The sequence below is a fragment of the Equus quagga genome, chromosome 14 (genome assembly GCF_021613505.1).
Source record: "Equus quagga isolate Etosha38 chromosome 14, UCLA_HA_Equagga_1.0, whole genome shotgun sequence".
Lineage (NCBI taxonomy): Eukaryota > Metazoa > Chordata > Mammalia > Perissodactyla > Equidae > Equus > Equus quagga.
In genome coordinates this window covers 62,466,753-62,493,713 of record NC_060280.1, presented here as the reverse complement: position 1 = coordinate 62,493,713, position 26,961 = coordinate 62,466,753, and the positions used below count along the sequence as shown (strand labels likewise).

The 26,961-nt window shown below is 49.8% G+C and overlaps 1 protein-coding gene across 6 annotated transcripts in view; it reads right to left on the bottom strand.

Annotated features, from left to right (window-relative positions):
• The window catches only part of ZBTB16 (zinc finger and BTB domain containing 16), a 183,419-nt gene that overhangs the window by 60,070 nt on the left and 96,388 nt on the right, over positions 1-26,961 (bottom strand). For 4 of the 6 annotated variants that reach the window (XM_046685062.1, XM_046685065.1, XM_046685063.1 and 1 more), the window contains one exon: positions 1,628-1,714. In XM_046685062.1, the coding sequence (XP_046541018.1) occupies positions 1,628-1,714 (87 nt within the window). Of the gene's footprint in view, positions 1-1,627; positions 1,715-24,995; positions 25,064-26,961 lie in introns of all 6 variants that reach the window. The other 2 variants (XM_046685066.1, XM_046685068.1) reach the window with 1 other exon arrangement.

Genomic DNA, 26,961 nt, shown 5'->3' with positions numbered 1-26,961 from the left:
GAGTCATAAGAGTCCTTTCTATTTTCGAAGTCCTTTACAAGATGCATGATTTGCAAATATTTTATCCCCCTCCAGTGGACCCTTAGCACATGCAGAATGAAACCTATATTCCTCACTAGGGGTGAGAGACCCACCTGATGTCCGACCTCCTCTCACTCTCCGCACCTCGCTCCCTGCCCCCGGCACACTGCTCTTCAGGCTGTTCCCTGAACTTGTCAAGTTCAACCCAGCCTCAGGGCTTCCGTAAGGGCCTGCTCCCTCTGCGGAGACATTCTTCCCTGAAATCTTTGAGTGGCTCACTCCCTCACTTTAGGACTCTGCTCAGATGTCACCTCAGCAAGGCCTTCCTGCCGTTTTTTATCTAAAATACCAGGTTCTCCCTATCACTCTCTACTCCTCATCATGCTTTATTTTTTCTTATTAGCATTTATCATAAACTGACATTATATTATACATACCTTACATATATCACACATGCATACACATTATACATATTTGCCTATACTGTCTCCCTATGAGAATCTCAGTTCCACGATGGGCAGGGATGCTGTCTGTCTCCATGTCACTGTACCTTACATGCCCCAACAGCGCCGAGCACATTGCGGGAAATCAATAAATATTTATTAAATTTTAAATACATCTACCACCACATACTGAACGCTTACGATGAGCCAAACGCTCCACAAAGCACTTCAAATAAAATATCTTCTTCAATCCCCACAGCAACCCCAGGCTATGAGGTAGGTACTATTATCACCCCACTTTTCTAACAGACGAGGAAACCCAAATTAAGAAAGTTTAAGCGACTTATCCCTGGTCTCACAAAGAGTAAGTGGCAGAGCCAAGATGACAGCCGGACAGTCTAAGCAGTGTCACCCTTGTCCTCCCGGTTCACTTCAGCAAGTCACCTTCCTTCCTTTGAGCCTCAGTTTCCTTACCTATGACATGGCCTGGCCTGCTACCTTTCAGTTACTGAAAGATTGGCCAGGTGAGATCAGGTAAGGCCCTGAGAACAGAGCCTGGCACACTGTAAGCATCTCCTAAGTGTGGGCTACGCCGGTGATGACGATGCTGCTGCCGATTACAATGAGGAGACGATGCTGATGCTGTGAGATAATGCTTTGAAATCAAATAAAGCCATATCGATGTCAGTTAATATTGTTCAAATACATCCTTGGGTACACATTGCTTTCTTTTAGACAAGGATTGGACTCTCTCAGAGTGGGGACCAGCCCACTGTGGCCACACGAGGGTTTCAGAGTTAGTCAGATGGGGTGCGAGAGTTTCCTGAATGTTCGTTCACCAAGGAAAGGGCGTGCTTAGATAACATCACCGACTTTCTAAGGCCTTGACAAGAGCATTTGAGAGGATGTCAGTGTCCCGTTAGAGATCTTGGTCTAAGCCAGGGCAGCTGTTCTCATGGGGCAAAGTCACCCTTGTAAATTCCTGCCCAGCCAGCCCCACAAGCAAGAGTAGCTGAACACGGCAGAACACATCCCCGCTCACAGCTGCACCAGGAAATGACTGGATGTCACGTTTGCTAAAAGAGGGTGCTGCTAAGATACTTCATCCCCATACACTGTCACACCATGGAGGACCCGGAGCATGGAAATCAAACTCAACTCACCGGTATGGGTCTGCCTGTGTGTCTCCAGGGCGTCCTCCTTCGAAAACTGGGCACCGCACTGATCACAGACAAAGGCTTTGGCACCGGCTGAAAGAAAGGGGAGGCAGTTACCACCAATGCGAAATGCCATTAGGAGGGGGTTCTGGGCCAAAATCCTGCAGGTGGATACTGAGGGAGGCATCAGATACCTGTGAAGACCCCAAGGCGGGAATAATCCACAGTCTCAGCAGCCAGCCCAGCCCCTCCTCCAAGTGTGACCACCCACCTACCTGAGCTCCAAATAGCCCATCTAGGGCTCCCCCAGAGAGAAGAGGGAACAAAACCAGAATAACCAAGACAAACAGAGACGGGGTCCAGGTGAGATGTCCCAAGCAGAAGGGGACTCTGGAGGGCTGGCTCTAGGCAAGGGTTGGAAAGGAGTAAATGAGACGATGAAGGGAAATGTGCCCTGTTGCCTAGATTATACTTTACGGAAAGTGGGAATGGTTGACATACTTCTACTCAGATAAACCCCTAACTCAGTGTGTGCAAAACCAAACTCACTGTCTGCCCTAGCCACTGCCTGCATCTGGCTATTTAAAATCCCTGGGGGCCCCCACTGTGTCTTCAGGATAAAGTCCAAGCTCCTCACCATGATTCCCAAAACCCTTCTAGACATGCTTATCTTCCCTGCTTCATCTCTCCACATCCTTGCTCCCTAGTCTCCAGCCCAACGCAGATGCTCTGGTTCCCTGGAGGAGCCAGGCTCTTCCCCATCTCCAGGTCTCTGTGTATCCCTTTGTACCTCCTCTGTCTTTGACATGCTTGCCCCTCTTCCCAGCCTCACAGTATACCAGGCCCTATTCATCATGCATGCATCAGCTTCGATACCCCAGCCCCCGTGTCTGGGTGAGGTAGCCCTTCTTTATGCTCCCATAGCACCCTGTATGTTCCAGGTCATACCTCTCCATGCTCTCTTCTAAACGCCGGTGGACCTGGCTCTATCTCCTGCCACACTATAAGCTCCCCAAGGGAGGGAGCATGTCATCTCATGCACAGCTGCATCTGCCTGACACCTGGTGGGATCCCATTACTCTACACATTTGCGGAATAAACAAAATCAGTTCAGTGCAATTCAATTTGATAAACTTTCTTAGAACCATTACTTACAAGGCTCAGCGCCAATGTCAAGATAAACAGGACTTTTGCCCATTTGCTAACAGTCTTCAAGGCTCTAAAATGTCATCTCATCCAGGGGCACCTGTTGCAAGCCTTGGTGATTTTCCTTCAAAATGTCTTCTAGATGCATCTCTTCCATTATATGTGGATCATCACGGCCCCATCCAGGCCCTTGTTGGGTCATGCCCAGAACACTGGAAGGCTCAAGGACAGCTGCCACATCACCAGCCACCCTCTCTGATCCACCCAGCAGACGCAGGGTCCTTGAAAGCCACTTGATTCCTCATTTCTTTGCTCACGAAAGTGAAATGGCTCACAATTTGCACTGATGCTAAATTCCTCTACTTGGCTTCAAGGTCTTCCACACCCTGACCCAGTCAGTTGTCTGTCTTCACCAGTCCTCACTGGGCACCACTCGATCCTTCCCGAGTCTCTGTGCCTGAGCAATGCCGGGTCCCATTCCTCTATTTTCAAGACTGGAGTGTGCCTGTACCAAGCACTCTGGCCCCTCACCGCTCTACCTTTCCAACCTGCCACAGCACTTGGTTCCTTTCCACCCACCTTAGCACTTCTTGACCTGAGCCTGTGTTTTAGTCTTGTATTAGGTTCCTAAGAAGCAGAACTAAATATCCCAGTGCCATTTTCAAACCATCTCAGACTTCCTGAGGCTTTACCATATACCAGGCGTGATGCTAAGTGTTCGAGATATATCATTTCATTTGATCCTAACAACAACTTTTAAAAGTACACACTATTATTACTCCCATTTAGCAGATGAGAAAACTCGAGCTCAGAGAGGTGAAGTGTCTTGCCCAATGTCACACAGTAGGTAACAGGACAGGTGGATTCAAACCCAGGCAGCTTGACTTCAGAGCCTTTGCTCTTAATTCCTATACCCTTCAGCCTCCCTAGGGTTCCATCTGCAAAGATGCTTCATGGATAAAAAGGTGGGATCTAGGCTTCCTTCCCCCAAATCAAAAAAAAAAAAAAAAAGAAAATCCAATATACTGCTTTTATAATCAAAGTTTTGATTATATCAAAGTTTTGAAAATCCAAAATTCTATTTGGAAAAATGGTTCCACCACTTTTTTAAAAGTTTTAAAATCTTTGCCTTGGAGTATTAGCACATACTTAAGGAGCAGAACTAGAATACAAGTTGTGCCAGTATAGACTTAAACATGGATAAACGGTTCTTGACAGTGAAGGGTATCACGATCCTAGAGTCAGGTCCTATGAGGGCACTGACCTGGTCTGGATTCCTAACGCCCAGCAGGATATACCTTCTGCTAGGGGCTCAGTAAATGTTAGTTGACTGAAGAAATGAGTAATAAAGTGTCCCAGGAGAGATATGAAGTCACTTTTCCTTAAGAGCCTTAAAAGTAAATATCATCATTTGCCTTAGGCAGCTGGAGCTGAATTCGCCTGGAGGCAGGGGGAATACCATGATCATCTCCAGGTGTCCCTACAAGCTACAGGGCGTCCTCGGGCCAAGGACCTGTACGGGGCTTACAGAGCTCCGAAGAAAGAGCCCAGAAACATCATGGAAGGTGGTCACTGTGTGTTCCCACAGGTGGCAGCCAGGACCACTTTCCCTCTGTTTATACTGGAGACACAGCTGGTGCCTCAAAGAGGAGAGAAAGGAGGGTGGGAAGGCCAGGGTGGATGCAGCCACAGCCCCTCACAATGAGAAACTGCCCCCAGTCCCAAATCATTCACCAGCAATGATTTTCTGCGCATCCGTAAGGGATCTGATTTTAATTACATTTCTTTGGTTCTGTCAGTTCTCACGGCTCCAGAAAGAAGAAAGGGGAAGGGGAGGCCCAGGAGGGGAGCAGGGACTGGAAAGCAGAGGGTGCCCTGTGGGCTGGTGGTCGCCATTGTGCTGGAGCTACCGGTGAGGAACCCGCTGGTGCTGCAGCTTCAAAGGGATGTGGTATGGAGAGTTCTTAGAAAACAGCCGTCGGTGCGGCTATAATAGCGTCTGCTTTAATGGCTGAGAAGCAGAGAGAAAGGAAGGAGGGCAGGGAGGAAACGCAGGCCGGATGTGTGCCATCAGATGAGTTCAGAGGAAGATAAAAACAGATTAGCACACACCATCTAGTCAAGGCTGCTGGCTGTCCCAAGCCTGACCGCCTCTGGGTGCCCTTCAAGTCCTCCGCTCTGCACCCATGCCCTCCCAAAGTCATGAAACTGAGCCGAGTGTGTGAAAGCCCCCCGTCCTCAGTGACTCTGGGTGAGAACCCTCATCACACACAGATACCACAAATGTTGGCTCCCACTGCCGGTCCCCATTCATGAAGCCCCAGGACTGCTCCACCCCCCACATCCCCAGGCAAGATTCCCCCCAACTCCCCAGGGTGAGCCCAACAACAAAGACAGGCAGTTCTAGGACACAGGAGCAGAGCGGAGAGAGGCAGAAACCCCCTCTCCCGAGGAGGCGTGTGCCTTTAAATTGTCTCCGTAATGGCTGGCTCAGAGGCAGAAATATTTGGCAGCCCTGAAATTAAAAGTGATAAATTTCCTCGCCAAGCTTTGATCGATAATAGAGGCCTCATCTGTTAATCAATAAGATAGTCTCTGCCTGTTTACCGTGCATATGCTGTTCGCCGCTGCCTTCAGTATGATGTCAGGTTTGCATTCAAAGCAATTCAAGTGTGTACAAACCACATGGCTATTCTCAAAATGCATTATGGTGACATCATTCAGCCGCTAATACATTTATAAAGCATCAGTGCAAGGGAGTGATGGGGAAGGAGGAAGGTCATGCCAGCTGAACACAATGGGTGCATATGGACATATCGGCATCATTTACCCCCTGCAAAATTTCCTGGGGCTCATCTTGAAGAGGGGAGAATGCCAGGGCACAGCTCAGGGATGGCCACGCCTCCTTAGAGCCTTCCTGCACACAGGGCATGTTTTTGGATGTCCATTAAGTATATGCCAAGAGGTAGATTACAGCAAATGAACAAAAGAGACCAAAAAAAAAAATCACTGCCCTCAGGGAGCTTCCATTCTAGAGAAGAAAGCACATCTTTAAAAATCAAGTACAGCCACATGTCGCTTAACAATGGGGATACATTCTGAGAAATGCATCATTAGGCAATTTCCTCGTGGTGTGAACACCATGGAGTGCACTTACACAAACCTAGATGGTACAGCCTACTACATACCTAGGGTATACGGTACTGGTGTTATGGGACCATGGTTGTATATGTGGTCCATCGCTGATAGAAATGTCATTACATGGCGCATAACTCTGAAAATAAAACAGGTGGTGGCAATTGATAAAAAGAAATAAATTAAGTGAAGAGGGATAGAGAGTGCTGGTGCTGCTATTTTATATGGGGTGGTCAGGGAAGACCTCCCTGACGAGCTGACATCAGAGGGGAGAATGGAAGAGGTGAAGGAGAGGAAGCCACACCACTGTCTGGGGACACCTGGTCCAGGCAAAGGAAGAGTGGGGAGGCCACCTGGTTGGAATGGAGTCAGTGAGGGGAGAGGGAGAGATGGGGTCAAGTAAGGGGACAGACCACAGGGAGAGAAATTAAACAGCCAAGAGGGAGAAGAGCCAGAAGAAAAAGTAGGCTAGACCCCCCTCTCTCCTCTCTAGCAATTATAGATCGAGTGGACCAAGGGACAGAACAGTGGGATCAGTGAGTGCAGGCCACTCACTGCTGTGGACATCACACCTCAATAAACCTGACTCCCAGTCTGTAAAATGGGGAGACCACGTCTGTCTGCCTCACTTGAGGCTGCTGTGAGGCTCCGAGGAGACCATGGATCTTAAAGAACACAAAACTCCGTTAATCATCAAGCGCTCTGTGGCCAGAGGAGCTCACTGAGGATGTTTCTACCTCGGGAGGCAGGCGAGATTCAGGTCAGACAGATCAGAGCTCAAATCCCAGCCAAGCTAGTCACAAGTTATGACCGTCAGCAAGTTCCTAATCTCATGAGTCAGTTGCCTCATCTGCGAAATGGGAAGGAGAGTAAGTCCCTCAGAGGGCTGTGACAAGGTGGGGAAAGTGCTCGACCCTCTATCTGGGGGGCAGATGCACAGACCCAGTGAGTAGTACCCATCAGCATGCCCAGTCAGGCTCGGGGTCATGATCCCTTTAAAAAACTCCTTTGTGTAAAGTATGATTGATGTTACTGAAAAGAAATGTACAGTTATTTGGGGGCCATTTATCTCGTGTAAAGTGAGCTTACATTTGTAAAGACATATTTCATTACAAGCACGCACACCCCCACCTCTTGTCCCTCGAATTTAAAGGTGAGTGATGGTCTCGTCGGGGGAGCAGGATCATCTGTCATAGGACCAACATGTCAGTATCGGCAGCTATTCACACCCGGCTCTTAAATCCTCCTGGATGAGCCCCAGGAGCCCCGTTCACGTGTCCTGTGTTGCCGGGTTCTTTTCGGTCTTCCCCAGCTGACGGTAAGCTCCGTGTGAGCAGGGCTGGCGTCTGTCTGTCTTGTCCCCTGCTCCCTCCTCCACGCCCTACTCCAAGCCTGACGTGCAGTTTGTGCTCACTAAACACGTGATAAACAAAGAAACCCTCAGGCAGGTTCCTGGGCGCAGAACCGGCCTGGGAAGCGGGCAGTGGCCATTCTGAGCACTGCCAGGCTGTCCCCTAGGGGGTGGCAGAGTCTTTATTCCACCCAGTCTGGGTTCTCTACTGTTCCTTTTTCGAAACTCAAGGACATGTTCTCTGGCTGGAACTTAGGCAGTTCGTGGGAGAAGAAAGGAAAGGTTAGAAAGTGGGGCTGTCTGCTTCCTCATCTCCCTTTTATCAGCCCTCTGGCTCCCCACCCAGCTGCCCAGGACTCACACACCCGCAGCAAAGAAGCAGCCCCTCCCTCTAGCACGCTCAGGAGCCTCCAGTCCTAGGAGGCCTCCGATGGCCAGGGTAGACCCTCCACTGGCTAGCAGAGATCTGCTGAGTGACCCCCACTCCCAGCCCAGGAACTGAGTATATCTGAGTCGAGGTTAAAGAGACAGACAGACAGACATCCCTCTCCTGCCAGTCTCCCAGGGATCCTGCAGATGAGGGCTTAAGGATGCCGTAAGTGCTACACTCGGGGAACAGGAGCTGCCTGACCATTCAGAATTTTCCAGACCCCTACTTCTCCCCTTTCCCCTGACTTCCGGACACCTCCAGAAGGTTAGACAGGGGCTGGAGGAAGGAGGAGGGTTGAAAGCAGGTTGAGGTTAGGTGGAAAGAAGGGAGGCAGTGGCCACAGCCTGCATGGAGGCTGGAGCTGGTCTAAGGACTCCTTGTGTGGGAGCTGCCTTCACTCTCTGCTGAGAATCACCCCGACTTGCAGGAAGGAAAGGAGGGACATCCCAGGAAAGCATTTTCAAAACCAGAAAGCTTTCTATAAATGCTCAGCATTCCAACAACAACAGAGCTGAAAAGCACATCAGGCTCCCGCAGCTGCCCTCCCTCACCACCGCCGGCCTCTCCCCTTGGCCTCTCCCTACAGGCCTTCCCGACCAGAAATGGGGCTGGGCGTCCCAAGCATCTAAGAAGGGGAATAGAAGATGCTGGACGCGACCAGCTGGGAGCTCGTGTCTCTCTGAAGTAAATAAGGCAGAAGCCAATGAGAGAAGAAAAAAAAATGCAAAATCCCTCCCTCTCCCACAGCTCTCCCACCCCCACGCTAATAAGGGAGAAAAAAAAAGGAACCACTGAAAAAACACCTAACGTTTGCCAGCATCTAATGTTGAGCAGTGTCCTTTTTCTTTTAATTCCTTGAGATTTTAAAATAAACATCTTGAATGTTCTGATGAGATACGCATGCCTGCTTACATAAGGAAGTACAGAGTGTACCAAAACAGCAGACCCAAAAAAAGCTTAAGCTGTCAGAACAATGAGTACAGACGCGGGGCATTTTACAACGGGCCAGGGTGTACAGTTTTATTTACAGTACCTCTTATCAGACAGAGAACAGTACACTGGCTGCCAATTCCAAAGGCCAGCACTGCGTGTTCTCTCGCTCAAGGAGATGTGCACTCCCCAAGAGGAGCTGGAAGGCGTGCTCTCTCTCCAGCTCTCTCTTGCTCTTTCTCCTTTATCAACAAAACAAAAAGTGATACAGAACCAGCATCTCTGTAAGGTACACAGAGCCATGGGAGAGGGAAAAGGCAACGCAGGTGGGCAGATGTGGGCAGAATGGAAAACCACCAGCGCTATCGATTGGCTCAGGATATGGTTCAAGGGTAGCTCTACCTGACAACGAAGTGGGAGAAAGGTCCTCGGGACCTGGCGTCACTACAGGACGGAAAGGTGAATGAACTAATGATGCAGGGCCCCAAGCAAAGGTAGGATTGAGAAAGCCACCAGGAAAATGTTCCAAGCTGGGCACCAGAGATAGGGGAATGATGGGATTGCAGGCGGCAGGGTTTCAGATCTCTGGAAGTTAATTTCCGATCAATGACTCGGTAGGCGGCTGGGCACCTCACATGTGGATAAATGTCCACTCTGTAGAAGATGAGACCTTGGAACGGGTCAAAGGAAATGCTGAAGCATCCCTGGTCTGAGAGAACATTTCCTAATGAACCTAATGAATAGCATACTACCAGGAGGTTCTGTGGTGTCCTGGTGCCCTCAGCCTTCACAGGGATTCTGTGGTCCTGCTCTCGTGTCCCACAGAGAAAACTGAGGTCCACCTGGCCCCTTATCCATACAACTCAATTCTCAGCCCAGAGAGGCTTGGAAAGCTCCTTTGCTACCACTTTTAGGACCAGAAGGTAACCCAATAGGCTTAGAAACAGCCTACGGCCGGTACAAACAGATCTACTCGACACAGCTGCACAGCAGAGAAATGAAGAACCCTTACTCTGGAATCAAACAAACCCATGTTCAAGTCCTGGGTCCCACCATTTCTAGCTACCACCTGGGCAAGTGAATGATCTTCTCTGGGCCTGTTTCTTCACCTGTAAAATTAGGCACAGAGTATCTACTTCACAGGGCTGAGTGACGACTAATTTAAATGGCTACGTAAAGTCTTTAACACCATGCCTGGCATGCAGTAACTGCTCAAGAAATGTTAGCTGTCGTTAACAACATCATCATCATTATTACTGTTACTTTCTCCCCTAGTGTCAGTGTCTGGACCCCACACAGACATCAAATGCATGCAATCAACATCATAACATTTAAAATACTCTTACCCCCCCCCCCCCCCAGCCAAAACACAGAGAGAAAAGAAGGGAGGAAAGATGTCCACTCTGGACAAGTCATCAGCAGAGTGGGAAGGGAGTGAAAGATAAAGGAAAGGCAGATGACACCAGCAAATGTGCACCCCAAGAAACCCCTATACAAACCAACAATGTATAGTCAAGAGAGGGTCGGTCACCTTTCCCTGGGAGAAGATCAAAGACATGCCCCCTCTCTGGTCAGCTCCCAACACTCATGGGCCAAGTTTTGACGGCAGTATCATCCTCCTGCTGAGATGAGTGAGAACCTAGTTAAGGTGAGTTACTTTAAATAAAATGCAAGTTGGATGGTAAATTTGTTGAAGTGAAAACAGCAACAACATACAAATCTTCCTGAAGTCTAAGAGTACTGATTTGGGGGTTTGCCTTACCCCTGCCTTTAACCCATTTCTTTCCCCAACAACTTTCATGACTAGCTAATCAAGGTATGGTGATTGATACAATGGCACAAAACCCTCTCTTACTATGGGAATGTCAACCCCTGATATGATGGACTAGACTTCCTTTCAGAAACACCGTGCCAACTTGGAGATGTCCCTGAGGTGGAGTCCTACAGTGCTAGTGGACAGACGTGGCTTTGGGTTTCTTCCCCTCATTGGCGGTATGGTCCTGGCATCAACTTTGTAGCCTCGCTTTCCTCCTTAAAATGGGGTTATTAATCCTTATAGGATAGTTTGAACAAGAACCTATATGAAGTACCTGGCACACAGTAGATGCCCAAATAGTTATTAGGAGTACAGAATAATTTCACTTCATCAAGTTGATGAGCTCCAGGAGGCTGGCCTCTGGCCTGAGCCTTCAGGAACTCTAGCCCCTAACATTCCAGACCCACAGTTCCTTGGGGAAGTGCCCAATGAGTAAGTGGCCTAGAAGGGTGAGACAGCATTCTCTGGGGCTCTTGTATGCATGGTAACCAACTGTTTGTGATGAGAGAAGGAGCCACCATCAGATGAGGCAGGTGGATAAGGGGCTCGAGGATGGTTCTGCTGGCCAGGAGCACCACAAAGAGAAATGGATGCAGAGTCCTGACTGTCCCTGCCTGACCTGTGTCGCCTTGGGTGGGTCTCTTCATCTCTCCATCTATAAATGACAAGTTTTAAATTGGGACATCCCTAGTTTTCTTCTCCCCTAGGAGAAGAAAAGATGAATGGGTGTTATGCGAGAAGCTGGAAGCACATGGCAAAGAAAGCTAAACGTGACTGTATAAGGGAGCTCAAATGCTTACACCCCTTGGTGATGGGAAGGTGGTGTCTCGACCAAGCTGGGGCTGTGTTCCCCAGTTCAGCCAGGGGACTCCTTCTTAGGAGGAATACCTTGCTCTATCAGGTGGGCAAAGCAGAACAGAGAGTCCAGACGCTGGGAAAATCATTAGCCAGACAGAGTCGGGCTAAGCCAATGAGGCCAAGGGGGAGGCTGCCCCCTGAGTTCCAGGGAACACTGAAGCCTTCAGGTGTTCACAGCTTTGTTTTGTTTAAAGGAAGTAGTCCTGCAATCTTGGCATTTTTAAGAGACTAGGTAAAAAGGCCAGAAAAACCCCAGTGGGGATTTCCGTCATGATTTTGTGGGATATCCCCTCAACCCTTGGACACCAACAATCATCTTCCTCCCTGGTCCCTGCTTGAGGATTCTCAGGCGGAGGGACTTCTGCTGCATCGAGCAGCCACAGAGCTCTGTTGGTACCTGAGCCTTTGGCCTTCTCCTCTCAACCTCAATTACCCTGCTCCTTTCTATTGAAGCACACAGGCCTTCACCCAAAATCTGATATGGGGGATCCCTCACATACCTCCCCAGGGTAAGACTCATGAGTACTGCCTGGACAATGGGGAAAAGCACACCCAGGCCGCTCTAGGGGTGATGGCCAGAATCTAAACCCTGCCTACCCACAAAATCTCAAGCAATACCTGCCACCACCCCGGTCACCCCACATCCCGACACTCCCTCCAATTAAATTTTCACTTGAGGTATTTTCAGAGGGAAGAGAGAGCAGCCCTCCTCAGCCCTAATTGCATTCTGGTCCTCCCTCCCTTTCTTCTAGCAAGAACCTCCCTCCCTCATTTCCCACTGACTGCAAAGCAGGCCAAGCCCTCTGACAGCACTGGGATCTCTTTGGGATCCTACAGTCATAATTCCCACATCCCCTCTTCCCAGAATCCCCTCTCCCTACTCCTAGCATCTCTCCCCAATTCCATTTGCAACTCTGTGTGTGCGTGTGTGCACGCGCGTGTGTGTATTCGTATGTGTGTACGTTAAGTTAAAATACCCTTAGGTCATCACATTTCAGTGAGTGACGAGAAACGAAGCATTTCAGAGGGCTCAAATGCTGTCACAAGTGTGATAACCATTGCACAAACCAGTGGGCGGGGCTCTGCACACAAGTGTCTATGGACTCTTCCCTTGGCTCCCTTGAGATGGGAGCCCCTCTTCTTCTGGGAGCCCCACGAGGAAGCCCTGCCACAGCCCTCGCAGACATCCAGGCCAGACTGCCGGGAAGAGGCAGGATTCAGTCAGCAGAGGAGCCCCTCTGTCCAAGCCGACCCCTGGCTTTGACATCGACAGATGCGAGCTTTCAGCTCAGGTACCCCCCAGCTACATCAAGAGCACTAACCGTCTAACCTCTCTGAGCCTCAATTTCCTCAACTGCTCAACAGGTGATGATACATCCCTCCTCTCCTCCCAGTGAAACTTTGTAGTTGCGCCACCCCAGGGAGCATCACTCACCCAGAAATGAGCCACAAGGTTGTTAGGAGGTTTAAATGAGCTAATGCAGGGTGCCTAGCAACAGTAATTGGCGCTTGGCAACTGCACTCTAACTCTTCCCTTCCCAGGATCCTAGGGGTCCTGCCAGGGCTGCCCTGCAATGGGGGGCAATAAGGCTGCTGCTGGTGCAGCATCCACGGTAATAATGAGACTATTAACAACTAACATCTATCGAACATTTACTATGAAATAAGTACTATACTGTTTTAAATGCCACATATCATTTAATTCACCCACCAATTCTAAGATTATCCCCATTTTATAGATGTGAAAAGCTGAGATTTTAACAGCTTAGTTCACGTGTTCAAAGTCTCCTAGCTAATAAGTGTCAAAGAAAAAGTAACTCAATCAGGGTGGCAGCAAGGGTAAGCCCACCTAACTAGGAGGGCCTTGGATTACATAAAAGGTTCAAGAGCAAGAAGTTCATAGGAAGGGGAGCAGAAAAAGGTCCCAAAGACAGTGTGCTCGAGTCCTCTGTTCTTCTCCACACTCTGGCTCACTCCTTGGACTTAGGGGATTTTCCCACAAGCTCTGAGGCCACCCTCCTCAGTTCATATCCTCTTCTCTGAGCATTTTCCCTGTTAAGAACAACCCTCACCTCTTGGTCTAGGAATGTAACACCACTGTCCATCAAAGAGAGTCTGGACTGAGAGCCAGCAGCACCAGAGTCTAGATCAGGCGCTGCTGTGGACTTGGCTGTATTCTAGAATCCTGATTTACCTGGCCTCAGTTTCTCCAACTGTAAAATGGACATCATGCTCCTAGCTCCTCCCTCCACCTAAGCTGGTATGGAGAGGAATGAGTTCAAGGACAGGACAATGTGCAGAGCTTTACAAGGAAAGGTGCAACCAATCTTCAAGACTGACCTACAATAACACCCCAATTAGGAACATCCCTCCACGACGGACACTCTTCCTGAGCATTTTCCTTTTGCCTTCTAAGAAGATAAGATATTCTACATCAAAAAAACAATCAATTGTAGCACTTAAGGTAGAAAAAGGCCTCTTACATTGATGAATGACAGCCAACTACAAAGACGGAAATAGACAAGGGTTTTTGGTTGACGTTCAGTTAACCAAAAGTCCCTTTATTCCACCCTCCCTGAGCATCCTAGCATCAAGGCTTTATGGAGCAGATGCTCACTCTTGGCTCTGAGGGTCTCTTCCCTTCCCTACCTCTCTCTGCACGTGTCCCTTATCACTTGCCCTTTACTCACTGCCCAAATTGGACCCCTTCTTCTTCCCAAGAACAGCAGGTATAGCCAATTAGTTTGGGGCTGAATACATAAATTTCAGGCCAAGGTGTCCATCCTAGACTGCAGTGTTGTCAGTTAACATTAGTTCATTAATATACACACACACACACACACACACACACACACACACACACAAACACAAGCATACGGGTGCACATGCACACACACACCCTGGAGATTTCTCTCCACCAAGGCAGAAGCAACCAATCCACAGCGTCTACTGTTCCTCTATTCTTGATGACAGCTGAGAAAGAGCCCCGTCACCTCACTCGCCCGTCACAACACCCACGACCTCATCTCAGACCAGGGCTCAGTGACTGCCATCCTCCCAACCCCTTCCTCAGGCCCCTCAGTGGCACCTCGAGGCTGCCAGTCTCTCCAGGCCTGCTGTGGCTTTCAGAAAACAGAGCGTTGCTATTTTTAGCCCTTCTCAGCCTAATAATACTCCCCAACACCCATTCAGCTTAATCACTTTATTGAGGACAAGACGCAGGCACTCCAGCCCGGGTGCTTCTGATGTTAGGAAGTAGTAAAATGTTCAAACTGGTTAAAAATGACACTCATTGGCTTGCCTTTGGTGTTTCTGAAACCTTAATTGTGGCTCAGGCTGTGGATCTAAAAGAACCTTGCAGGTTTCAGAGTCTGTCTTTCTTACCCCCTGCACCATAATTGAAGTGTTACATTACAACTACAGCACCGACATTTTCAGGCTCGAAATTCAGAAGGCTTAAGACTCCACAGTTTTCAAAACAGAAACACTGCCCATCACACTTAATGCCCATTCTTAATATGAACTATCCCACCATCCTCCCCCCAAAAATAACAACTCGCCTTTTCTGGCTGACATGGTGGGCCAGCTATTTTCCATGTTAAGCCTGTAGCATTATCAAAGTGCATGTGAGACTAAAATGACATCAAATTGCTGCTTGAAAACAGGAAGGTTTGTTTGGTGTAATGAGAGGACCTGAGAATTTGGTGTGTGCAGAAAATTGACTGTTGGTAGCTCTTCTGCATGCCCTTTTGAGTCCATGACTTCCAAAGCTTTAGGGTGAGCATCTGTAAGGCATGCAACCAGTGCCCTGTGAACTCTGGGCTGGGGTAAATGGGCAGCCAGGAAAAGGAGTGGAAACAACGTTGCCTCAGAGGTTAAGACCAGTGGCTTCTGAGCCAGGCAGATCTGGGTTTACAGTCCAACCCTTTCTCTTACTCACTGGGTGAGCTTAGGCAAGGAAACTCAGCTTCCTCATCTGTAAAATGGACATCATAACAGTACCAATCTCATAGGGGTCTTGTGGGGATTAAATGAGATCAGGGAGGCGAGGGTCTGGTGCAGTACCTGGCACGTCGACCCTCAGTAAATGTTAGCTACCATTACAACTGTCGTCTTTGGTCTTCTTTCCGCTGTGGGCGCGTCCTAAGAAAGAGCATTTGGGCTTTTGACTCTTCAGCCTTGCGCAAGACAAAAAGGGAATCTGGCACCAGAATGGCTAACCATAGCCAGTTGTGTGCAGTTTCGGGATGTCCTTGGACACAGGGGAGGGAGGTCCTATGGACTCAAAGTGGTTGATGGAGCCCGTCCCAAAGCAGAAGCTCTCAGGGGGTGACTCCCCGGGTCCCTTCCAGCTTAGCAGGCCACAGCGGGGCCCCAGGTCTACAAAGAGCTAAATGACGCTCTGCCACATTCCTGGCCTTTCTCCCCTCCTTTCCTTCTTGGGCAAGGTATTCGAAGCACCTTCATAAACTTCCTGCTCTTCGGAAGGCAGAGGCGAGATGCCTCATTAACTTGCTTAGCTAATTTTACAATTTAACCAAACACCACATTCCTGTCTCCACGCAGCCAGCCTGACTGTGACAAACTTTTATAACTGAGATGGAGGAAGAAGACGGTTCAGGCCAGAGACTGAAGGCATCATCCTGAAAACTAAAGTGGGAAATAGAGAATAGAAAAAATCAAAGGGTCACTTTTTTTTTTTTTTTAAACAGCTCTAAGTACGCTGCAGAGCAGAATTCTAGGCTGTGTGGGGCTGAGAAGTGAGGGAAGAAAACCACGCGGGGCATGTGGTGTCAGAAAGATGGAGTGCTCCGGTGACAATGATTCTTCCTGTCCCCCACCCACCCCAGGGGGCTGGGGACTATATCTGGAAGCATAGTGACATGCTGTCCTCTGAGGGGCATGATTCAGTGCTGATGGGCGGCAGGCCAGAGGCTGGGCAGGGCCACCCAGAGGACATGTTCAGCTTGGCAAGGCCCCAGGGCCCCTGCCAAAAGGCACTGAGAGACGCCTGCCCAGCCCACCTCGCCCCAGGGCCTGTGGACAGCTTCAGGCTCCTACCTCCTGATTATGAGTCTGGCTGTGGGTGGGGTGGGGGAGGGCAGTATGTCTAAGAAAGTTCCACTATAAAGAATTCTCTTGCATAGAAAAGACCCCCAGGAGTTGCCATATTGGTCCCATTTATGCAGGCCCACACGTTGCCCACCCAGGAGTGACAGCTGGTATGACATAGGCCTTCTTACCTGCGGTCAGGCCTTTCTCTCAGTGCACAGGTCAGTAACGAAGACGCTGCCTGTGAGTCTCCTTGCTCCCTGGTCAGTTGTCCCCAGGCCTCCAAAGCCTGTACCTGTCCTCCTTTATCCTAAACTCCACAGCATCTGACTCTGGACCCCAAATCTCCATCCATGCAGAACTGGCCCAGCAGGGCTCTCCCAGATGTGCCCAGTTGTTCCCATCAGGCCCCAACAAAGGGACCACGAGATCTGGGCCATTCAGGCTGAAAGCCCTGATGGATAGCAGCCTCCTGAAAGATCTGGTCTTTGGGCCTCTGTCTGTCCTGGGCTCATGTCGAGGAAGGAATAAAATGAGGAAGACTCCGGCAAATCAAAAGTTTCAGCGAGTTCTCTCCTCACCTGGAGTTACCTTGTTACTGAAAACGACTACAGCCTTGCATAATTACGCCAGCAAAATGCTCACTGCCGCTGCCAAGGAGCTCCCAGAGCTCAATTAGCTAGTAATCGCCAGCGAGAGAGCTGCCGAGACTTAATCCAACTACCCCAGAAGACTTCTCATCCCGACTACCTAATGAAAAGTTTAGAACTTGCTTTGATTTTTTTCTTTTCCCTGGCAAGTGAAAGAATTCCAATCAAAATGGGATGGTTGAGAGAACGAGGAGGGAGCGTGTTAACTAATATGGAAAAGTCTGGAAGAGATGTCTCTGTCAGGTTGAATCCTGGAGAAGGTCCGACTAAGGGAGTGCCTCCCTACAGAAGCACCAACCCTCTCCCAGTGGCTTCCCACCTATGGGCAGAGCTGCCGCCACCTTCACAAAAGGCACACACGGGGCTTCAGCTGCGTGGTCTGAGAAGGTGGGCTGCAGCCCTGGGTGCCTCAGCCTAAGACAGACCCCCACCTCCACTCTGTTCCTCCATTTCCCTCCAGGTGACAAAGTCTCTGTCCTCAGCCTCACCCTCTAAGCTACGTGTGCTCAACCCAGGCTTCGTGGAACCCTGGACACTCACAGCATATTTTGCAGTTCATCAAGTCTTGTATGAGAAGTACAATACTCCGATCTGCATTTAATTTTAAACCGCACTTTCACATTTGCATTTGTTTCTGTGGCTACCTCAAATTGGAGGGACCCCCTGCAGGGTCAGCTTTTAATTTTTAATGCAGCGTTTCTCAACCTGCAAGCCAAGGAGGGTCATAACATCCTTAGAAGTCTGAGGATTCTTGAGGAGGAGAACCTGGGCCCTAGGCCCCTTCAAGATTGCTGTGGGTGGAGGAGGAGGAAGAGGGAAGGGAAACCTGTCTAGCTGGTTCCAGCCTACAGAGGTTCTTGCTTCCTCTTGTCCGGAAAAGCAAGTCTATTTCCCACCATGAAGCTCCATCTGGACATACTGGCAGGAAAGAGCCATCACTGAAGCCGTTCCTCATCACCCTGGTCCTTGGGAGATTCACCCTCCTGTCAACTTTGCAACACTCACCCTTTCCCCCTTGTAGGGACAGTGAGCACACTCAGCCCTGCATGCAACGTTCCCTTTCTGGGGCTCACGTCATCTTCTCAGCCAGAACGACACCCCCCCTGCAGGTAAGGACCCTGGCTGCAGCCCCTCTGGCCATCCTGCTCGGCTTTGTATGCCACTGGCCCTCAGCTCGTAACTGCTAACTGATGAATTCATTCATGAATGATTTCTCCTCAAAAGAGGCCACATGTAGTGACCCAGAATAGTCATCAACGCTTCTCTGCTGCCCAACCTTCATCATCTGGTTCCCATTTGGTTGATGTTTCAGTCCCCAGAGAAGGCTTCCAGTATCCCCAGCGCGTGCCTGGGGAAGATGAGGTGGTTGGAGAACAGGCGTAACCAGCCTCATGCCAAGTGGCCCAGCCTCACTGGACAGACTCTGAAAGGTCAGGGAGGCGGCAATCTTCCTGATGTGTTACACTCCGAGTCACTGGAAGTCTAAGGAGCTAGTGACAACCCAAGCAGCCACAGCTCCCATGGTTCTGGGATGCAGTATTGGTCAGCTGCCCCTTTCACTCCTGACTCACCATCACAGAGGGCCTCCCCGCAGGAGCACAGCACCCAGGTGGGTCACCATGCAGGAGGGACCCCAGGCAGCATTCTAGTCCTGCCCCTCCTCTCTGCATGGGGTGTGGTGGGGACTAGGGGGAACGATACAACCAAGCTCTCGTCTGGCTGCGAGAGCCACATACTCATCCACAGACCCTCCAGCAATGCTCCAGAACCACTCTACCCCCAGCCCTACAAGGTGATGAGGAGAAGTAATGGCCACAAGGGCAGCTACATGTGGCACCAGCAGAGCAAGAAGCAGCCAGTAAGTGACACATCTGTTCTTGGTGGCCTAGGTACAAAACCCTGAACAGTAGACAATTACTGGGTCACCCACCCCACCCTCAGGACCCCTGGGGACAGGGCCTGCCCTGCTCTCCTTGTCTCAGTTCCCAAGTCTCTGAGATGTTGGGTATCTCTACACACAGAGAAGCAAGCATTTGGGCCAGGTGCAGCAGAAAAGCAGCCGTGTGGGGGCAGAGAGCCCTGGCCACAAATCCAGCTTTGCCATGTCCTGGCTGTCTGACCTGACACGAGTTATTTCACCTCTTCAAGCCTTAGTGGCCTCACCTGCAAAATGGAATCAGCATACCTACCTTCCAAGGTCAATGTAAGACTGAGTTCAGACAGGCAGAGCGCCAAGCACCATGCCTGGAACACAGTAGGCATCCAACAAACGTATGTGCCTTTCTCTCCTTCCCTTCTCCCTACTGTCCATCCTGAGCCATTCATTTATTCAACAGATATTTATTGAGAGCCTGCTGTGTGTTAGGCTGTAAGGATGCAACGGAGCACGCTACCAATAAGGTCCTGCCTCCGTTCCTCGTCTTCTCCTCCAGACTGCTGACCCCAGGGCTGGAAGGAAGCAGGGGAGTGTTTTGGCACTAGTCCCTACCAGGCGCCTAGCCACACACTCACCTACTCACCCATTAGTTTATTCAAAAAACCACTGAGTTATAACCACCACGCAGGTTATTCTGCTAGGTGGTATGGGGGATGCGGAAATAAATCACATGTTCTGAAGAAGCTTAGAGTCTAGTAGGCGAAAAAGGACAAGCAAATAAATAGCTATGACACAACGAAGGTGACAGGTGCCATAAGAGGGGGTAGATAAATGGCTAGGCGCAATCAGATCGGGGGGGCAGCCTCTTGTCCTGCCCAGACAGACGCATCCTATGGCTGAGCCGGCTGACTTTAAAAAGAGAAGAAAAAAAGGAACGCTGGCCAGGCTGGCACCGTTCCTAGCACGGGAAACAGGCAGGATCTATTTAAAACGACTAAGGCAGGTTAGAGCCTTTTCTGGCAATTCCCAAAACTCATGCTTCCTTGAGCTGACTGGGTAGCTGGACAGAAGCAATCCTGTCAAAATCCTGCAGATCTTTTAAAAAATCATTTAGCTGTGGCGGGGGTGATAATAGAACCTTGCCATTCAAAGGGAGGGTCCACACTGGGTGGAGGGGGGCGCTGGTGGGGGAGAGGAGGAGGGGATTGGGAGTAAAGGGGAACGCCCCCCAAATATGGATCAGGGCAACTGGCAAAGGAAATTTACGCATTGTAGTTGCTTTACTACCTAATTAATTCAGTAATTTCAAAAACAATTTTATTTATGTTCCATTTACCACATCAAAAGTAAAAAAAAATAAATCCTACTGATGCTAAAATAATACCTCAAGGCATCTATTTTGAATCAGTTAAAAAAGGGGTGGGGGGAGGGAAAAAAAAAAAGCAGCCCCGGTTTCTATACAATCTCTCCCGGGCAGACCACCAACCCTCAGAGAGAGAGAGAGAGAGAGAGAACACAGCCAAACCCTCTCTGAGAGCCTTCCTGGCTGCTGAAAACCGAGCTTGTCAAAAAAAACAAATCCATAATGGCCTGAGGCTCCTCTCCAATCTATTTTCTGCTCAGCTGGTTTTAAATGAAGTTATTATGAGTCATTAAAACACCCGCAAGCCAGTGGAAGTCAGCCAATTACAATTTTAAATTTAGCCTGTTCTCTGCCCCAATCTCTTGTTTTCTTCCTTTGCCCACAGAACGCTCGCTGCTGCTGTTATTTCTTCCCTCCCTTCCTTTCCCCAAAGTGGAAGAGACAGTTATGAAAATGCAGAGTATTGCACGGCACGCAGAATCATTCATAGGAAACTCAAATTCTTAAATTACAAACTGCAAAACTTCAGCCCCCTCCAAAGTCAACCCACATCCCACCTCGGCCCAATGGATTCCTCGGAAACTCCAGACTGGGTCCTACAGGTCAGGGGGCTATTTTTAAACCAAAAAGGTTCATCAGTGGGGTCCTGTTCAGAAACATTCCCATCCATCACACAAAATCAACGTGTTCGAGGTTGAATCCAAGGGGGGTGACACAGCACCAACGTCTGAGAATTAATAACAATGAAGCTGAAATTCAGAGGTAAGGCAGGCTTTGCAATCAAGCATGAATGTCGGTGGAAGTCACTAGATATGATGAGCTCATTTAGTTTTTAAATCTGCAAGGTAATGGTCTGTGAGGGGCCATTACAGCAATGGAACAATTTTGAGTATTTCATGTAAACGCTTCTCCTCGATCTTTTTTCTCACATGTGCACACGCAAACACATACACACACAGACACAGCCGCCCCTCATTTCTGGGGACATAACCACAGCTTTTCCACACCTTCCAAGGAGTACAGTAGCATCTTTCCCAAAGAACTGTCCAATCCTACCTCCTCCATTGACCCTAATTACTGAGGAGTCTAGAAGCGCTGCAGAACAGACCCTAAGACATTTACATACACTTCTCATCACCTCCAGGACCCCTCACTCTCATGGTTCCTCTCTGAGACACACACACACACAATCCCCATGAGAGGACCAAGGTTCTGCCCAGGAAGAGGAGAACCAAAGCCAGATGGAGCACCCAGGAAAGGGGTGGATATCATGGTGTTTCACTGAGTCACTGACAGTCAGTGTGGAGACTAGGATGCTACCATGTTTTTCGATCCACTTGGTGGCTCTGGGTGAGGTGGGACTTAGGGTCTCTCCTTACCAACTAGCCTTGTTGAGAAGAGAGTACGAAATAAAAAGAGGACTCCAGGTCCATTGTGACCAGTGGCAGCTTACCAAAAGTAGATGATCTGTTCCAACCCTTATAGAATGCAGATCCAAGGCCTGTGGACATGGCTGCCCCATGTTCTGAGGGTCCCCAGAGCTGAGCAGATGTTGCCATCCTATCCTTATTCTTGAATCTCCCCACTCAGTTGCTCCAACTGTGGGGCCCTCAACCGGCAGCTCCTCACGGTGGTTCACGGAGGCCTGTCCTCCCTAAAGCTAATCAAGCTGAAGCTTTGGGCGCCCTCCCTTGCACTGGCCCATTCCCTGGGAGGGGCTCCAACACTGGATATTCATAATCTTTTCCAAGAGAAGACACCCAAAATTGTGAAACAACATGACATCCACCCCGCTCTGGGTGCTCCATCTGCCTAGGCCTGTGGCTCTGGTTCTCCTCTTCCTAGGGCAGAGCAGTGGTCCTCTCATGGAGTCCTCTCAAGTCTCAAGTGCCACCAAGCCCAGATCTGCCCCAGAAATACAAACACTTTAGTAACAGGGTATTATTCACTTATTCAACAAAAACTTATCAAAAAGCCTTCTATGTTCTAGGCACTCTGCCAGGCCACGGGTATGTGAGGAAGCACAAACTACAAGGTGCCAGGCGGGCTCTGCACTGAGTTCCGTGGTACAGACCTGTGCAGGCACAGTGCCGGCAAGGTGTGCTTTTTAGTAGCAAAGTCCAGGAAGACCTTGAAAATCTTAACCCTGCTCTTCCACTTGCCCATGCTCAGCTCAACTTAAGAAAACATCCAGGGACCCAGGAAAAGCAGAAGCCAAGCAAGAGAACCCCACTCTGGTCCTCAAGTGGCCAGGGACAGGACCACACAAGGTTCCAGGTGCTGGGAGTACTCTCGGAGCACTTGCTCAGAGTCCTCCCCAGGCCTTATGGCCAACACGGCATTTTGTTCCCCATCCCAACCACCACCCAACTTCTAAGCTAAGAAACTTTGATGGGTGGGTGAGAGAGAGAAGACCAACCAAGACAGATGGAGACAAAGAGAGATGAAGACCAAAGAAGGAAGACAGAAAACACACAGGAGCATCAAGAAAAGGCTGAGGCCAACACAGACGTAAAGACAGGGACAAAGAGATGAAGGGAGACAAAAGGAGACTGGGAAAAAATAGAAGGAGAGGAGAAAAGCAAAGCTGGAAATCAACACCCGCCAGCACAGCAAGCTCAGCAGAGAGCGCCGAGAAGGACAGCTTGAAGAGTATGGCACGTGGGTGTAGTGGAATCTGGTCCCTTGGGCACAGCCTTGGATCCTGGGACCCAGGCACAGCCTGGTTAGAGGGCTAGGGCATGAGGACTAAGGAGGAAAGGAAGCAATGGAGAACCACATAAATAGAGGACCACCTAAAAATCCTGGTGGGGTGCATGTGTGGGGAGCAAAAGGGAGGTGAAAAGGCCCTGGAAATAAGAAAATTGCCTTTGGGTGGATCCCACACACATCCTACCTTATAGCCCCATTATCCATTCATCCTCAGACAAAAACAAGGGCCAGCAAAGCAGCCCAGAACTTAGGAAGGATGGAAGGAGCAAAGCAGAGGAAGGGAGAGAAGGAGAATAAACAGCAGACAGACAGGATGTCCCAGCATCCATCTCTCTAGGGCCATTCGTTTCCTGATAGGAACGTCATCATCTAGCTCGACAAAATCATATGGTGGTAGGAAAGGGGGCGTGTGGAGGAGAAAGCATCCTATTTTGGGAGAGAAAAATCAGACAGAGACAGAGAGAGAGAGAGACAGACAGAGAGAGAGACAGACAGAGAGAGTGAGAAGGTTATTACATAATTTCCACTTTCTTCCCTCCACCCTTAAAGTAATGTTCTATCTGACAGGCTCCTCTCTGAGGGGGGAAAAATGACAAATCCAATCCCAAATTCAACAGCCTGTGTTCTGTTCGGAGAGCACACAGTGTACTGTACAGCCCATAAAACTCCAAACAGCCTCCAGACACTGCCGCAATCGTCCTCCATCAAAACACTTTGTCTTGCATACAAAAATAAGATACAGCGCTGCATGGAATACACAATCAGCCCATTACAGTACAGGGAGACTGCTACTTAGCAACCAGGGGGCTCTGAAGCCTCGATGCTCTACAGGAAGCAAAATCTGTCGAGCCTGTTGGGCAAATGATAAACATTAGCAGTATTAAAAAACACAAAAGCCATGTAAATGGATAGACATAATGCGGAAACGAATTTATAGAATAAATTGGGATGGGGGACTGGAGTGCAGGGGGGAGGCTGGGATCCAGAGGGATAGATGAGACGAACTTTCCAAACCCCTGCTAAGGCACCATATGGAGGTAGAGACGTGTGTATTTGGGGGGAGGGATATGCGAACCCCCTCTTCACACGGGGCTGGAGGTGAAGGGGCGGGAGAGAAGTGAAGAAAACACTGTTTAATACAATGACCTGCCGTGAACTTTCCGAACTTCGTCTGTTCAGCTGGGCTGACGTGAAGCCTTCGGGGCCGGGGAGACCCAGGCACGCACATCCAGCAGCACTGAGGGGCACAGATGTGGGGTTCTATCTGCCCTGGGGCCAGCATGGCACACAGCGTCATCCCAGGACCTGTCACTGACTGTCAACAAAATCCCTAGCCAAAAAAGAAAGTTAAAATAAAAACAAAAACAAAACAAAACGCAGACAACAAAACCCAAAACACCCCATCTGGGCTGGAAAAATCAGTATATTTCATCAGGTAAAGGGGAAAAATACTCTGGCTGTGAATCAGCAGCAGGGTTTCGGATCCCAGCCAAAACAGGAGCTAAAAAGCAAAACCATATTCTTCTGGTCTCAGTTTAGGCTCCGGAGGCAGAAAACGAGGAGGGGGGGGGGGGGGGGGGGGCCGTGAGGAAAGGGGGAGGAGAGGGGAAGAAATGTATTTTTCATCAGCCAGTGTATAATTTATAAACAGCATTAAACAGTTTTTGTTTTCTTTTTCCTCTCTCCCGTGTATGGGCTTGGACAGCAGTCAAGCCTGCATTAATTTCTGCTTTGGGTACAGTGTGTTCTTGGAGGCACATCTGCGAGCGATCATAAACTCTCTGGAATGCTGGCAGAACATCCAGACCTGCCGCAGGCCAGTGACGACACCACTCTGGGAAAAAGTTCGGGAAGCAGGCCAAATTCAGGGTAGGGAGGGAGAGAGAGAGAAGCATGTTCAAGAGAGAGCCGGGGAAAGTGGCTTCTCTTGGTTCCTTCCTCTTTCCGCACCCCCCTCGCCCACAAGGACCAAAGGGAAGGTAGCGGGGCTCCAAGCCATGCTCATCGGATCTTCTCTGTGCTGCGCTATTAACCCAAACCCTCCACCGTACCCACCTCTGAAGGCACGTTGTGAGAGTTAAAGGGCTCAGGCAGTTTCTTCTTGGTCCTCTCCTGGTTTTGCCCTGATGGCAGAAAGCTAACCATAAGAAGGGAGCACTGACGTTCATTGGGGGGCGGGCAGGGAGAGAATGAACTGACCATGGGTTCAGACCTGCCTGGATAACTCCCAGTCTCCTGCTTTCAGCAGACACCTAATCTGGGAAGAGCCTAGGGAGAGGGAGGCTGCAAGGTCAGGAGAAGCTGCAGGTCCTGGAAGCTGTCTTTCAATCAGAAGAGGCCTCTCCCATCATCGGCATGGGGACCAGCTCAGATCCTTGCCTCGCAGTCACGGGGAATTTTCCAGCTACCTTGCTGCCCCCACCTTCTCTATCTTTGGGAAGAAGAACCCTGAATCCCAAAGCAAAGTGTTTCAAAAAGAAAAAAAAGCAACAAGTACAATCCACAGATCTTCGACCTCTCATAATTTTTTTTCTTCCATCTCATCAGAACAGGGGAAAGCATGAGAGAAGCAATCTGGTTTCTGGCCCCAACCTCTCCAGCCCTTTTCCCTGCCAGACAGAGGACCCAAGCAGGCCCCGAACAATATGCCCCGGCCACCCCATGCTGTGGCTGGAATCGGAAAATCTATCAGCCATACACCATCTTCTGTCCTGGTGGCTCTAACTCTGGGGTGGAGTCCGGTGTCAGCAGAGGTTTCTCAACAGCCATGGCTCCCAGTGCTCAGAGAAGGGCAAGGGGGAGTGAGTGCAGGGGACTGGCCCCCTAGCAGGACCTGACTCACAAAGAAAGGCTGAGTGCCCCTCACAAGGGCAAGAGGCACAGGCCTCTCTACACTCCAGCCACACCCCAAGATCGTCACTCAGGCCATTTCTCCATGGGTCTTATAAATCCTATATTCCAACCTCATGTACATCAAAAAACCCAACAGGCCTTTCTATTCCAGAGAAAAAAAGTGTCACTCCCTTATTCAATCCTTCAGTGGCTTTTCAGTGCTGTAGGTAAAATGCAGATCATTTTGCTACTGAAGGCCCTCCACAGTCCTGCCCCATCCCTCCCTTCTAAACTCTGCCCTCCCCACTCCGCCCCCCCAAGCAGCCCCCACACCCTGGTTACACTGCACATCACCATAGGTGTCTTGGGCTTCCTCCTCACCAGTTCCTAGCAAAATTCATTCTCACCCTCCATGTAAGTTCTACCATCCTCTAGAAGGAACACCCTCCTCCTGAATTCCTACTAGACTCTTTCTTGGCACTTTGCACACAGTGCTTTCTTTTATCATTGCTTCACAGTCAAACGTCTCTCCTGCTAGACTAGAGCTCCTTGAGGACAGGGATGCTGTGCATTCTGCAGTTTTCAGCGCACGGAGCCCGCCACAGAATTAGTGCTTAGGAAATGTCTGCTGGCTCCAAAAATGAATGACACTCCCAGAATAGGAGCAGGCCACCGAAACAGGCAAACCTCTGAATAGTACGCAGCCAAGTCAAAAATAGGGGCAAGCAGTTCTGGGTGTGCTCACTTCTAATCCACCAGTATGTGAAGCCAAGCTGTGGGAAACACTACCTAATGGGAAACCTTACACGAGCAAATCACAGAACCAACTGAGTCACCGCCCGAGGCTACGGTCTCTGCATGGACATCCCAGAGCTAGGGATCACCTCTTAAGGGAGAACAAGGAGCAGCAAACAGCACAGCACAGAGGTCTGGTCTGTAGATGCTTCAGGGCCCCATCACCACACGGGATGGGACAGCAAAGAATGGAGAGGGAGACTGCAGCGTGATCCCGGGCTGCAGAGGGGCTGGGATTCCTCCCTTGCTCACTGCCACCATCTTCCACCCAAGGTCCACGCTCCAGAAGGAAGAGCTCTGCAAAGCATCCAAGGGGTCACTCTTTCACCCCAAGCCTCTTTCCCCATACTCAAACCCACCTGCTCCCCAAAACCACCTCCGAGAATGCAGGGCC